Source organism: Mastacembelus armatus, chromosome 15 (assembly GCF_900324485.2).
Source record: "Mastacembelus armatus chromosome 15, fMasArm1.2, whole genome shotgun sequence".
Taxonomy (NCBI): domain Eukaryota; kingdom Metazoa; phylum Chordata; class Actinopteri; order Synbranchiformes; family Mastacembelidae; genus Mastacembelus; species Mastacembelus armatus.
Genome location: NC_046647.1, coordinates 6920605 through 6936317, shown reverse-complemented (window position 1 = coordinate 6936317; position 15713 = coordinate 6920605). Strand labels below are relative to the sequence as shown.

The window sequence follows — 15713 nt, the reverse complement described above, 5'->3', positions numbered from 1 at the left end:
CCAATAATGTGCCATATCCCAGGTTCAGGGCTCCAGTTGACCTTAAATTGACACTAGATATCCTGCTGTGCTCACCCATCTATATGGGCAAGGGCAGCCTGCCAGTTCTCATGGGCAGATTGCTTTGGATGGAGCAGGATATAGGCTGGTAGAAATGGACAACCACAAGCACATTCCCAGAGGGTGGCCTGTGGCGCAGCTACTGGAATTCCAGTGGGAAGACTCACTCTTCACCAAGGGATGTATCACTTACTGTCTTTCCAAGGATGTGAGCCAGACATCAACACACTAGCATGGATGTGGTCAGATCTAATTGTAGAACAGAGTTTTTCTCTGTAGGGTTAAGGCAAAAATCCTCACTCGGATGCTCTCATCAATCTGAGATGTTTACTATATTCCAAGAGTTGTTTTGTGATGAAGTGTTATATTAAGTTACATTAACTTGTAAATTTTTCCTCAAGGTTTGTCCTATTTCCATCCACCAGAGAACATGGCTGAATCTGGACATCACATCAGTGTAGTAAGTAATGACGCTAAGCAGTAACATGAACGAGTGAATGTTGCCAAGATTTTCCTATCAACAAAATTAAAGAGTCGTGCCCCTTCACCGATGCAGCATGTGGCTGCACTGCATTCAGGTCTTTTGAGGCCCTCAGTGGGTAAGGGGTGAGGTAGGTATCTGTGCCTTGTTCGTGATGGTTCCTTCCAGATGGACTGTTTAAAACAGTATTGGAGACATTCAAACAAGCTGTGCAGCACAGACCTTTTAAGAATGCTCTTATAATTATGTTAGCAAACTGATCATTACCCACAGAGTGACATGAGTATCAATGCAGAGTTATGTTTCTGGCCACTTTAAGAATGTACGTGCACTGTTATTCTACCTCTGGTTTCATCTTCACAACTAATGATTTGAAAGTTGCTAAAAGTTGCTTTCGCAATGATTGGTCACAAATCTTTTCCAAATGACAGTCATTTTACTTATTAATACAAAAATGTTGATTAGTGCAGGTTTAAATGAGAAACACATTTACAGTATTCTAATGTAACCTCATGTCACCTACATATGGACAACACAAAAAATGCTGCTATTTATGTCTAAATCTATAACTTGGTTGCGGTATTGTCCAATTGATTGTGCCCTACAGTGGCAGCATTATAAGCCACAGTCCATAATTAATGTACACCAACATATTAAATCTTGATCTCTTGCTGTGCGTGACCTTGAACTCCACCTTTCACCTTTTGCTAAGTTTGTACAGTTACTAAAATAGATACAAAACCCAAGGTACTACCTCTGTTGTGTGTGGTCTACAGTAATTCAGGATGGTGCATCGCCCACACACACACACAAAAAACATTTTGGGATACAGCCACATACAAAGACAGTGTTTAGACTACCCACAATCCCCTCCTCCCTCCACACATCTCCTGCACTCAGAACATTGGCTAGTACCCCGAGCGTCGGGTCCCTCCCTGCGTGTTGCCTGTAGGGCTGAGAACATTGCGGAATATTTACTGTCAGAATGAAAATATATGTGCACATGAGGATCTACAGTGAAATAGTGCAACCCTGATTGAAAGCTTTGATAAGAACATAAATAGAGCACTGGTACATGAGGCTGACAACATGTGGCGTTATATCTCTAACTGTTTACAATGTATACTGAATATGTGTGTGCTGACTGTTTTGTTGATTACAATGTTTTAAAAGCTGTGAAAAATGTTGACAAATGCCACTCAAGAGTGTCAAAAGGAGGAATGTTGTTATTATAGTTATTGTAGATATGCCATTCTTATTTTAGAGTTCTTTGCTTTGAAAACAAACTTCTTCAATACTCTCCTCAGATTTAATCATAAACAGGGAAATTCGACTTGGCCCTAAAAATGATTGATACAGTATACATTGCTCATGGCTGCAATTATTATACCCACATAAATTTTTCCATATCTTCTCTCCAGCTTTCTATGTTGCTCACATGATGGATGGATTAGAGTACAACCTTCCATCACACTGTCACTAGTTTCACACAAGTCCACTGTAAAACCAGCAGTCCTTTAAAAAGATCATCCATAGCAGTGCTTTGTGTTAATGATTCCTATACCTCACTTCAGTCACATGGCCTGCCTAAGACACCAAGTGATAACGACGTAACTCACTCCATAATGGGTGTGAACACATGTAGCTGCCGGCAGAGGAAGGGTGGAGTTGACAGACGCCTCGACTGAGTGAGGAATTAACATGAGATTAAAACTAAATCTGTGAGATAGCAGAAAGTCATCAACCACAGTTTTTGTCGACACATATGACACTTCAGGAGTTGCATGAAATACGTACGTGTTAAGAGTCAAGTCCACCTCTTTAAATCCTGTTTTTCTCAGTTGATTTACTTCACTAGACAAGGACGGGCTTGTTTACCTGACCTGGGATAAGTCTGTGGTGCGTCGGTCGGAGAAAAATGACCTCAGTGGAACAGTTCACCTAAACACTAAGGGAAAACTCAAAGCTCTCCTTGTCCAAAGTGCGGAGACATGGGCCAAAGCAGTCCAAGGTAAATTAGTCTTCAACTGGAATAATAAAAAAAAAGCTTAATTCCTTCCTCAACACAAAACACATCTTGTGATGGAAATACAAAAATAACATGGCAAACATATTCCTGGCAACACTCAGTATTCAACAGACAGTTTTGGTAACAAGCAAATTTAATAAAGTGTAAGTCAGTTGTAGGTCATGGCTTCGTTAATGTGAGAATTATCATTTATCAAGACTTTATAGATGCAGTAGGTAGCTTATGAAAATTTATACTACGTCTGTTTGTTGCATTATGCTTTAGGGCTGCATGACATACACTATTTAAAAAGAATTATTTTGATGTTGTCACATCTGTGTTTGTGAGTCTGTATGACTTCATCACAGACTGCACTTGAAATAAAAACACTGATATATTTACACTGTCTTCAATTTACAAGTCTCTGAAATTATTTTGAGATTATTTACTGCTTCCCTTTAGAGCAGGACCACTGGATTTTCCAAGGTTTGATGGTCTTCCTAAATGAGAAGACAGTCTAATGTGTTCTACTTACAGATCAAGTGCCGGCCACACGGACGCCACAGTGACATCACCCCGGGGCGATACGACAACACCATGCTCAAAGGGCTTCATTTACAACTGCTGGTTAACTGGTGCTAAATAAGGCCTGTGTAAGTTAACTACAGAGTGTCCCAGCAACTGTAAGCTGTACACAAACAGACAGAGCCCAGCATTCAGTTAAGTGTAAGACTTTGCAAAGCATCATATATGGTTAGTTATTACAGTGGTGCATCCATCAGATGAAATATATATACCAGTAGGGAGACTGTGGATTAAGGAGAGAGTTCGTCAGGCTGAATTTACCAGATAGGAGGAGTGGGAATTTGTGCTGTTTGCAGAAGGATGTGTTGCTTCATACTCTGAACAAGGCAGGATTATTGTCAAAGTGCTACTTCTGCATGTGAGGACATGCATGCATCCCACTTCTTAACCGCAGACACACACAGACACACACACACACACATTGATTGAAGTACAAATGCTCCTCCCCCCCAACATCTATCTTCTTCCCCATTTGTAATGCATTGTAAAATCAGCAACACACACCTCGTCTCTGCTTTCCCCATCGTCTTTTGGGGGAAACTGCACTGCAAACCGTGACATCACGTCGGAGCTGCACTGGTTACCAAGGTGATGAGATTTTTTTTTTCTCCATACAAGAATAGCACCTGAAAAAAATGTATGCACAGCCGAGGTTCACCATGTCCTTGACTGGAGGGCATCAGGTTAAAATCTTTATGCACACTGCCCACATGTCTGCATTTACACATCAGATTCAAGTTCAGTTTATGAATCCCACTGAGCAAGTTTATTTTTGGCTGTTGTTAGCTGTGTGCTGTCCATTAGCCTGTTTGTGTTGCAGTGCTGCAGTATAGTGCAGTAATTAGTCAGTTCATAAAGTGTCACCACAGCCTGCTGAATGTTTGGATAATAGAGGACTACGCACAAACTAAAGAGGATTTGACAGCATATGAGGTGATTTTGCATAATTATATTTTGGGAAAATCATGGGTGGGTCTGGGTGTGCATGAGTGATAGACAGATAAAGACAGAGAGGAGAGGCTTTAAACAGACAGGGAGATTCCAGTCAGCTGTCTGCTAGCTGCTGTCTGCGTTAACTGAGCAACTCTTATCAGATGTAGGCAGCCACAAAGTCAGACAGGGGAGGGAAAGAGCACACACACACTCACTGTACTGATCATTTCAGGGAGGAGAGACAGTCAGACATCCCATGAGGCATCTGCCTTTCTCTGCACACTGCTGATGTTTTTTTTTTTTTTTGGTAATCACTCATCGCTGCAGCTCCACCAAGGATGGAAGGAGGATCCTCTGTGCTGCTTAAGAAAATCTGAGCTCTGGGTAGGAAAAGGACAGACATGCACAGGTGCTGCTAGAGAGAGAGAAGCGATTGACAACAGGGAGAGAGAGACAGAGAGGGAGAGAGCGAGAGCGAGAGGAAGAAGAGGGGCAGTGAGGGGAGGTGTAGGAGGAGACTTGACTTGCTACAGAGGGGAATAGGAGCCGGAGAGCAATTCCAAAACAGCTGTCCGGCAGACGTCCCAGTCGACAGAAGTGCAGCCCCAAGGCAGAAATAGGAGGCAGGGCAGTGTCAACAAGCCACAGGAGCAGCACAGCAGCCACTGAACACTCACGTATAGATACACTCATTGACCTGGGGCTGTAGAAAGCAACAGCAATACCTGAGAAGGATCAAAATCTCCCTACTGCAGCATCTAAGGTGAGTGAGAGCTGCAGCATGTTTTATTTTGCACTCTGTTGGTACAGTAAGTTGAATTAGTAGATGGGATGCTGCTGGCATTTACCTGCTGTCATGCAAATGTCTAGGTTTTTTGTGAATGTCTGCAGCAGAATGGGATATCATTTAGAAACAGCGAAAAGGTGAAAGCATGGATGGAAAGTTAAGCTTGTACAAGAACGCACATGTAACACAAGATCCAGACCGTTAGGAGCAACATGATACCCTCCCTGCTTTCCAAGAGAGACATTTTTAGTCCAGCTACACACTTAAGGCATGTTTCTGTAAAATGTAGAGCTGGCTTTGCCTGTATCTCTTGAGGAGGGCAGGTTTGGACCTTTTTACTGGGTAAACTAGGAGAAAGGACTTGTGTTGACATTCCCTTCATGTTTCATATCCTTTGATTCGGTTTCCTGCCCGTCTCTGCCAAGGATAACGCTGGCAAGTGCTGACCATGCTTGCGGGTGGCACAAGGGGAGTGAGAAAGAAAGACAGAGCAAACACTCCACCCTGCTATTCGCCAAAGTCCCGGCACCACCACCAGTCCCCTCGAAAGTAATGCCTGTGCCTATAATTGAGGTTTGTTTTATTTAACAAGCAGCTCAGTGTATTTTGTGAGACTACCATTACCCTCTGTGCTGTGTACGTTAGCTTTTTATAACAACTCCCCAAAAAAGAGTATTTCTGCTATTAAGAGGCATGGCAGGAGTTAAGGACATGGTTAGATGTTGGGGGATATCTGTAAACTTCAAACCTCCACAACATCGCTTTGAAATCAACAGGAGTTTTGTCTTCTACACACTGTTGATGTTACACTGACTACTACAGGAGTGGAGTATGACATGCTGTATTTCAACATAACACTGATGTGAAAAGTCAACACAGTAATCCCATCAATGGAGGAATATTTAGGGTTTCTATTTTAAAGATTGGGGAAGTCATTTACAGGTTTTTTTGAACCGCTGCTCTCCTGAGTCTCTCTGGCTGTGGAGAAGTTCAGTGAACAATGAGGTGTAACGCATCATCAAACTGTAGCGTTTGTTTAGACTATAGTAGGGTTACACTACCTCTAAGAATATACTGACCCACATATATCACACGTGACTTTAAGCTGTCCAGAAATACCGCAGACCAAATCACAAGCCATTAGTTTACTTGCCAAATACCAAGCCCATATTTATCTGTCCCCACACTCAAACTTTCATCACCTTGCCCCCTCACTTATAACTAAACCTTGAAGCATGATGGTGATGATGATGAGGCAAAGCTCCATATTTAAAAATGGCTGGAAAGGCACCAGATCACTTCATGCCCAGACAGATACTGTAGCTGTTGCTGACCCAGTGGCACACTGGCTGCAGTTCCCATTATGACTGCATGCCTGCTCGGGCAAGCAGGTTTAAAGCGAAGATGATATCATATCCCAACTTTCTTTGAGGTGTAAATGAAACCCCACTACCACATTCTGCGGCAGCAGCATCACCCGTCTCGGGCCAGCCGACACGTGCCACGCTGCCCCTTTTGGATGAGTTTCAGTAGGAGCGTGTAAATCTGGCCTTGGCTGTAAGATATACAAGAATACACCTGTTCAACTATTAAAAGCCCACAGAGATACAAATGAATTTGTCAGGTCAGCAAGCCATAAGGGTCCATCCTGGGATACCCTGAGCCGCTGTAATTGACCAATTTCCTCCTGGGCCAATATAAGCTTCACTAACATTCATATGAGTCTAGATAAACTCAAATGAATACTCAGTCTCTCATTAAATTAACCCTCATCCTGGGTAAGCAGCACATCCCTAAAAGACAGGAGGATATTACTCTCCTCATGCTTTCCGGGTGGTCTCTGGAATTCCAGTCATGTTTATGATATGAGACAAACTGAACCACCAGCAGGATGGCTGATGTGAAGGTCAGTCCTTCAGGCTTTCACCATACCAGCTGACTTCTCACGATCCACAAGTGTTGACCTTGGCTAGAATGCACAGATGCCCTCCTGTGAGGGCTAAAAGACTTGGATTGCTGATGGAAGATTTCCTACAAGTTCTGCCTATACTATTGATTTCAGCTAACATTACCATCTATTATAATGCATGGGGCTGTGTGTCTTCTGATGCCACTGAGAGCAGATTGTCCATAAGAGCAGGGCAGGTGTTATAATTTCATCATAGGAGACCAATAATCAATGGGCACAGTGTGTTTGACAGGAAGGGTTTCAAGCAGCAGTGACCTTCCATTCTTGGGATCAGCAAAATAAAAGTTAACATAGATATAGATCCGTTCACTCTGAGCCCACAGGAAGCAGCTTTTGGCTTGGTGGTGCATTTGTTTCATTTCCTATCCAAGCCCAGCATCCCACTGCTCTAAGCATCATCAGTCAAGGCCAGAAAGGATTGAGGAGCAGTGGAGAAAGGGAGAGACAAAAAAACAAAAATAAGTGGCAGGAAGACAAACGGAAAAAAAGAGAAATGCTCAAGCTAAACAAGTGAAAGATTTTGCTTTACCTCTTTGCGCCTCCCTCCGCCCCCCTTCATCAAATACTGCAGCACTCCTCTCTGCCCTCCTCCTTTCCCTTTCCCTCCCTCACTGTTAGCAAACAACGCTGTCCTTCGCACACATGGCGTGCATTCAAAACTGCTATCTCTGACAAGCGCAGTCAGGCACCTCGCACTCTCGCTCACACCAGCCCTTGAATCCAAAAAGACACTGCCAACATCACTCACACATATTCTGCATCCTTCAGTGTTTATATATAGCTCTATAGTGATTTGTGGGTGAAAGGCTTATTTGCATCGTAGTGCCATCCAATATAGTGAGAGGATTTCAGTGTGTACTCTACATGCTACACAGTTTGAAGCAGTGGCTGCTTTCATAGACATATTGATGGGACAGGTTGAAAACACAAGAATCTGTGGTGAAAATAAATGTCAGCACAAAGGGCTGCCAGTTTCTTATTTGGATTCGAATATGCTGCAAGGGTCTGTCTCTGGCTTCACTCTAATGTGCCTGCTGAATAAACATAGCCTACTTAAAGTGTCTCTGATAAGGCTGATGTAGTGCGTCTCTGTGGGGTCGGTTGCAGCGGGAATGTGGATGTTTTCTCAGTGAAACCTTTTTCTTGAGGTGGACTTGACCGCCAGGGAACTTTTTTTGCACGCTGTCAGACAGTCACTGCTGACAGACCTCTCATAAGTAAATATGTCTATAAATGGGCAAGCTCTCGCTTCGCTGGTGCTATCCCTTCCAGTTCCCTTGGTTGTTATGTTATCTCAAACAACCAAATGGATTCTCTTCTTCTTTTTACATCCTACAATAAACTGGCTGCCAGTGTGGTGACATTCTCAGTAAAAACTCTCAACGGGTTGCAAACAATCAAACCCAGTACCTCCTTAATAATGCTTATCCATCCTGAGGTACTGTGTCACCTAGCTGGTAATTAAACTTGGAGCTGACCCTCTGCCCATCAAAGTCAAATCAGTTCATGATCTGCATCACCTTAAGACCCACTTGCTCTGTAATCCTTCACTGTCTTCCGCCTAAACCTAAACCCCTTGCCTAAACCCCTCTGGCCCGTCTCTGAGTCATGTCTGAGCAGTAGCTTGCTCCTAAAAAAGGCTGCCCTCCTCTGATCCTCCTAAAGCATTCCCCTCCCACCCCCTTTGCATCTCTTCTCCCAATCTACTGTCCAGCTGTTCCACATTAGCACATCCAGAGTTCTGGAGGCCAAAGGAGGCTCATGTGTGGAAATGTGAATAGATCAACAAAAAGCTTTAGACTCAGGCTTCATCCTCCTCTGCTCTGGCTTCTAAGCTCACCAGATGCAGGATGAGGGTGTGTTTTTATTTCCAGGATCCAGAATGTATTTCTGGGACATGGGTTGGTGACCTGATTTCTTTTTCAGAGAAAGCAGGATGGGAATTTTGTATCAGTAGCAGAATGCATCAAAGGAAATTTGTCAATGTTGAATTCTGTTTCAAAAAAATGCTGACAAATTCCCTGTTTGTCTCTGATTTCAGGAGAAGTGCCCTTTTGACCTTTCTTCACTGCCACACATCACAAGTCTGCTTGGAATCTCATTTCCCGATCAATGCTGCAGTTGCTGATATTATTTTTGGATTCCTATTTGAACAGTGTGTTACTGAGAATGTAACTGGAGCTTCTTCCTTGCGGAACTGTAACATCCAGAACTTAAAGCGTATTTTCCAACTTTTTTATCCTGCATATCTGAGCTCTCTTACATACTCAACAATGCCAGCAAAAGCTCCCATATACCTGAAACCCAACAATAATAAGAAAGGGAAAAAATGTCGCCTACGAGATATTTTGTCCCCTGACATGATCAGCCCACCACTTGGGGACTTTCGCCACACCATCCACATCGGCAGGGGCGGCGAGAGAGATGCCTTTGGAGACATGTCTTTCCTCCAGGGGAAGTATGAACTCCTACCAGGAAAGGGAGATGTTCACCCTCAGTATGGCATCCAAAGTGAGTTTCTGCGAGCAAACAGCACAGGTGATGCTTCCTTTGCCAAGACACCATCTCCCATACTCAAGAACGCCATCTCCCTCCCAACAATTGGTGGCTGCCAGGCCCTCACTCTTCCCCTGATATCCGCCACTGTATTCTCCATGCCGCCAAAGCCACTGGAGGATATAATGGGGCCTACAGCTTCTGTGAAACCTGAAAGTGCTGAGGAAGTAGAGATCCTGCAGATGGATGCTCTGTTGCGCTCCATGGACGTCTTCAACGGCGACCCTTTGTCTCCCTCCACAGATATCCAGTCAAAGCCTGATGTCCTCTTGGATGTGCTGGAAAACACAGATAACTCCACCTTTAAGGCAGTTGCCAAAGCTAACAAAATAAACAAGAGTGGAAGCAGATTTGACAAGTCATCATCTTTTTATATCAATGGTCACAGCAACAACAGCTACAATGCTAATGGAAGTCTGAACAGCCACACAAGCAGCGACAGCCTTGACAGCTTTGGCGGCAAAGGGGAATTTCAGAACAAGATCTCCAATGGCAGTGAGAGTCTCAACAGCAATGGCAACTGTAGTGGTTATGAACATTTTAACAATGACATGACCCTGGATTTCAAGCAAGAGCTCTCCAAGTGCAACGGAGAGTGGGTGGACAGGGACAGTGGGGTGGAAGAGGGCCGCATCTGTGAGTTTGAGCTTGAGTTTTCCAAGGAGAAGAGCACATCGCAAGATTCCCTTGCTCAGATAACAGGCTCGTTTCTCTCCCTTGAACTTGATCTGGGCCCATCCATCCTGGATGATGTGCTGAACATAATGGATAAACCCGCAGCAAAGAGCAGGCCTTGAGCTGCACTGATGCCCCAGGAGGAGAAAAGGAATTATTAGACTATAGCCATGAGGAGAGAAGGACTCACGAAGCAATCAAAATGGTGTCTGGATATATCATTGAGATGAAAATGAGCTACGAAAGAAAGAGCTGCTTATGTTTTTATTGTCAAAACATATAATTATTCTAGCTTCTATGGAGTGTTAATTGTTCTCTTTTTGTTTGCCATGCCGGCCGCATGTTTGAGATGCATGTGCTATTAAGTTACAGCTAAAACACAGCCATTTGTGCCTTTGATTTTAAATTACTGTAAAAATGCTACATGAAAAATTGATGTTATATTGACTTTCACGGTATGTACAAGATAACCTTTAGGTCCTCAGCTCTTTACACAGCCTTGGCTCTCAGACTCTCTGTGAACATACAGCATTTTGTGACTTTAAGTGTGTTTAACAAAGCACTATTTTGTTTGTCACATAATTCATTTCCCACAGTTATTTCTAATGACAAAACACTATGCATATTTGTGTTTTTAAGATTGTAACACAAATAAATTCATTTTGTCCTACCCTGGCTAATTTCTTGCAAGGAATGTAGGATGCACAAGAAATGAGAGTCGATTCCACAAAGAGATCCTGACTGAACAGGATCATTAAAAAAAGCCTTTACATCAGAATAACGCTCCGAAAAGTCATAGCACAAACAGGAAAAGCCAAACAAGAAAGACACCAAAGAAAGGACAATCTAGAGACTGACAGAAAGAAGGACAGAATGGATTTATTTTCTCGCCTCTGGCATTCCTTACATTCTGCCTTCTTGCCCTGCAGTGGGAGCACCGGTGGGCCTTCATCTGCCCAACCAGGCGCCTGCTCCATTTGTTTGCGTGTGGACAGGACAGACAGAGGAGGGGTCTTTGAAATTCCCTGCATTCCAGCCACAGAGCACAAGTGTCCAGGACCAGACATAAATCAGATGTTTCAAGTGAGGCAGGAGGGCTTTAGTCTCAGAGCATAGAGCGATGAGACTATAAAACACACGCTTTCAGCCCGCAGGCAAATTTTGTTCAGTGCTGAACAATACATGAGCCCTCTCCTTCTGTCTAGTTACAATAAAGATATGTTGACCCAGTAGTGTTGCAATAGCCTGAAAGAGCAGGGCAGCAGTGATTACCCATACACAAACCCTCTTGAACTTAAACACCTCTCAGTAGAGGCCCCTGCCCCTCTGGGTCTTTCAGGGTAGACATGAAGGTTAAGTCATAACAAGATCTCACGGAGGCTTATAGTGGGCTTCACCCAAACACCACTGTTCCACTGTGTCACATTTTTCAAGTTCATCTAAACTATGCCTGTATTACACAGCTAATTTCATATGCTAATAATTATCTGGGTTTGATTCCACATCTGTCACTGAGCAGGCAGTTGTGGCGAACCTCTCCGAACTCCTCGATGGCCTCAGAATGTCCGTAAACAACCGTGACCAGCCCAGCTGAGGCATCTGAAGCCACCGTAAAAGCCAGATGTTACCAGCTAGACATGAACATTTCCCTGTGCAAAAAACCCATGTCATGGCAGATGCTCCAGCATTTGGAAAATCCCAGCATTGCTGCAAAGGTTTGCATAGGCTGAGCTGAGGCATACAGCCTCTTAGTATGAGTAATAAAAGCCTTTGCTGTCATGGTAATTACTATGCTTATACCTGCAATGGTACTTCTCTGACTTGATGACAGCCTTCATTTTGACAGGCATGTACCCAAAGCAAACTCCCTATGGTTCACAAAGAAATTTGTGGCCACGGCACTGTAGAGTATTGCATAACATATTAGAAGCTTTTCTGTAGAGATGCCAAAGCTCCCTGACACAAAATACCAGGAAATACCAGTGTTTAATAAAATCCAAGACAAATACTCGACATATGTTATACCCTGAGCGCTGTTCTGTTGTTCTGAGATCAGCGCTCAACACGAAACACACAATGAAGGGTTTTATTTGTTTGCTTGAACGATTGACTTTGTCCTTTCATGTTATAAGGTCTGTCATATGTAAGACTTATATTTCTATTATGTCAAAACTAGATAGCAAATCACTGCATTTGGATCAACTCGGACAGTGTGTTGGCTACCAGCAGACGCAGAATGTCTTGTATCTGGTTTTAGTCTTCTCTCAGAGCTTGAGGGGAGAAAATACCAGAGATGGAAGGAAGAAATACTCCTGGTGGACTGTTTTTCATTACCAAAGGGCAAAGGTGGAAACTTGACCTAAAGAAACCCTGACTCCAACCACCTCTGATATTCCATGGTAACACTGCAGAAAAGATGTCGAGCAAGACAATAAGACAAGTCATTGTGACACCCACAGATTTAGAGAACAATATTCCAGTTGTTCAACCAGAAAGTCACAGCATATCTCAACTTGGCTTTGTGTTTTGACTTTTTTTTTGTACCTTTGAAACGATTTTTTAAACCTTTATTTAAATAGTCATTCTGCAGTGTTACTGAAAGCTGGGGAGCAACTGCCAGATTGGTGACGTTAACCGAGAGCGGGAGGTTATATGGGTGTTTCCGCTACCTGCTGCCTTGTAATTTACCAACCAGTTGCTTTCTTGTCAGGACAGAAAAAGTCTAATTACTAAATTCTGTTTCTTTGACTTTGATGCTGAGGTTTAGTCAGATGGTGAAAAATATGTACAGTATGGATGGATTATTAGACAACAGGCCTCTGGGCATAGAGAACAGAACAACCACCCAACAAAAAAGCAAGAGCCACAGATTCAAAGAGATGCCTTTCTTTTCTGTTTGTGCCTGTTTTTGACCATTTTGTCTTTTGTGGCTATATTTTATCTTTTTGTAGTCGTTTTGTGCCTGCTTTTGGTTGTTTCTTTGTCTCTGTGGAGTCTTTTGATTCACTTTCCCACTATAAATATTAACAGTCAATTCGAACAGAGAAACCCTGACGTGTCAGTCATCCAGAAACATGAACATAAACACCTTTGTTGGAACTCTGTTAGGTTTGGAAAATATGTTTAACTCATCTTGTGTGTCAATTTTTAACACGAGAGACACTCAAACGTCTGCCCTTACATTACGAGGGAAACCAAGAACATTTCATGAATGCTCTTCCAGAACATCAATGATCCAGGAGATCCAGCTCTTCGATTTCCTGGGCTAAGGTAAAGCTGTCAGCTCACAGATGAATAAGCTTTGGCCCAGAGGCCACCAGTGCCAAAGCAAGCACAGCTCATACGCAGCAAAATTTTCCACCCAACCTCCACAACCCAGCTGCATAATATGCACACTGTCTTTCACACCGAAGTGTTGGTGAAGGAGCCCCTCATAGCCAGACTTGAGCTGTGTCAGGCGGATGACAGGGGAAACTTTAATAAGATGTTCCCCTAGATGGAGACAGCAGAGAAGTGAGCTGCAGAATAAAGCGCCTCTTGTCTTAACCTGCTGTAGTCTTACAGCATGAAATGCACCAAATACAGATACAGTACTTTCTATCCAGCCAACAGTCTGAGTAGGAGGAAATATTTGTGGTATGAGCACAGCTTTTCTCAGAAATGTTATTGTTAAATATTTCTCTTACTTAGCTGGAAAGATATCATTCATTGTTGATACGTACTGTACTAGCTCCAAAACTGAATGCCATGACTATGATAATCGGGGCCTCAGTAGTAGAAGTTTCTTGGGAACATTTACTTTGGGATGCTGAGCATGAAGCTTGGACTCAAGTGTTCTGTGGATGTGCTGATTTAGCACTGTAGAGCCACGTCTTCCTTTCAAAAGACAACAACGGCGGAGCAGAGCTACGGCATATTCTCAGAGGTGAATAAAGTGAACCTGAGTAGGGGGTGATGCAGTGCAGACACAAGCAGGCTCACATGCAGTTTGGTCTGGCAGGCAATGGATTCCTCGGGTCCAGTGCACTGTTGACTGTTGTTTGGCTGACAGTAACCATAGCAAATTGAGTTTGTAACTTCAGCACGTGAGGACTGAGCTGAAAGGAGGGCAGAGAAAGTAATTAAACACAGCAATGTCACCTCGGCGGCACCACAGTCTGTGAGAAAGCCCAGGCCCTGTCAGTCCTGTTGTAGAGCAGCAGCTACTGTACACTCAATCACGAACTTCAATTATCTATAATAATGTGCATCATAATTTTAGGGATATAGCTATTAACTCTATTTTTTATTCTTTGCAATTTAATGACAGTGTCACAGTAACTGTTACAGTGGTAACTACCACAGTAAGCTTGTTTTAAATCTAGACCTTCTTATTATGTTAATAATTGGGCATACACTTTATGAAAAAATGTGTTGCTTAATTTAAAAAAACTCCATAAATGATCACAATTGATACCAAAGCCATTTAAGGTCTTGTTAAAGTGTTCTAAAAATAAACTAAATGATAAAGTCAAAATAACATTTGCAAGTGAATAATAATCCTGTTTATTTTTACAAACTCAGACATTGTGGTGACTTAAAACTTTCTGTAACAACATGTTACATTGTTGAGTCCTCCAGTTTAAACCTGCTGCCTGCAGTCAACAGCATTCACTGTCCTCCTGTCAGATTTATGATAAATACAGGAACCTCTGACTAACTGGACTTAGCACAAAGTCACTGTTTTAATCGGCTTAATTTACTACAACCGCCACACTGCAAACAATCCATGAATTATTCATATTTATTCCAGCAGAATGGGACTGTGACGAAGCCCAGCAGTGATGAATGCTGTCTGTATCTGAGCTCTCCTTCTAAGGAAGCAAAAGGGAAAGAAACCAAATGCAGCGATCATGTGAGTCTTTCTAAGGTCACCCTTGTCTATATTTTGTCACTTTTCAAATGGCATGCTCCCAGCCCAGGGCAGCAACTGCCCATTCATGTGCTCTCCTATTGCCCGTAATCTATATTCACCCATAGGAGGTATTTATATATTTGCTCTTTGCTGCATTTCCTCCAGACAACCCTCTGAGAATTCCTTCAATGCCATGAGGAGGGACGAGGGTGGGACGGGGAAGTGGGTGCAGGGGGTATCTCTCCTTATAGATGTGGGTGACATCACCTACCATCTTTTCCTCTCGCAGGTCAACAACATCTCTGTCACCCTAATGAGATGACTGCACTCAGTCACCTTCTGGGGTCCAATAATGAGGCCAGGTCACTGAGTTCCCCTGTGAGTTGTGGACAATAGTTTATAGGTTGTTAATAAGATGCTAGCTATCATCATTATATTTTTCAGTGTTGGATTCTTCATACAAAGCGTATAGAGCCTCTTGACAAGAACCTTCCTTTATTGAACAATGACCTATTTTTGATTTCTACCTGTCAATAGTTCAACATTTTGGGACATACACCTGCTTGCTTTCTTTCTCAGAGAAGATTAACACCTCTCTCATGTACTGTGTGTGTTTTCATTCACACAATATCTACCAGATGGAAGCAACATGAAAACGCGTCTACTGTTCCTGCTTCGTACTGTACCACATGATCTTCCCCACCACTAGCCTTGTACTCACACCGCTGAAATAACATAAGTTAGATATGTTTGCAGTGGTGAGTA

At 43.0% G+C, this 15713-nt stretch overlaps 1 protein-coding gene across 2 annotated transcripts; it reads left to right on the top strand.

Moving 5' to 3' along the window:
• Positions 1-3596: 3596 nt before the first annotated feature.
• Positions 3597-10724, top strand: cdc42ep3 (CDC42 effector protein (Rho GTPase binding) 3). Of its 2 annotated transcripts, XM_026309490.2 has the most exons (3): positions 3613-3722; positions 4395-4830; positions 8865-10724. In XM_026309490.2, the coding sequence occupies exon 3, from the start codon at positions 9097-9099 to the stop codon at positions 10174-10176; it is 1080 nt and encodes a 359-aa protein (XP_026165275.1). In that variant the 5' UTR covers positions 3613-3722; positions 4395-4830; positions 8865-9096; the 3' UTR covers positions 10177-10724. The 2 variants fall into 2 exon arrangements, with proteins under 2 accessions (XP_026165276.1, XP_026165275.1); XM_026309491.2 differs by lacking the exon at positions 4395-4830 and having other exon boundaries at positions 3597-3722.
• The last annotated feature ends 4989 nt before the right edge of the window (positions 10725-15713 follow it).

Bases quoted from the DNA above. Each gene is read 5' to 3' on its own strand.
- cdc42ep3 (XM_026309491.2), top strand. From the start codon at position 9,097: ATGCCAGCAAAAGCTCCCATATACCTGAAACCCAACAATAATAAGAAA.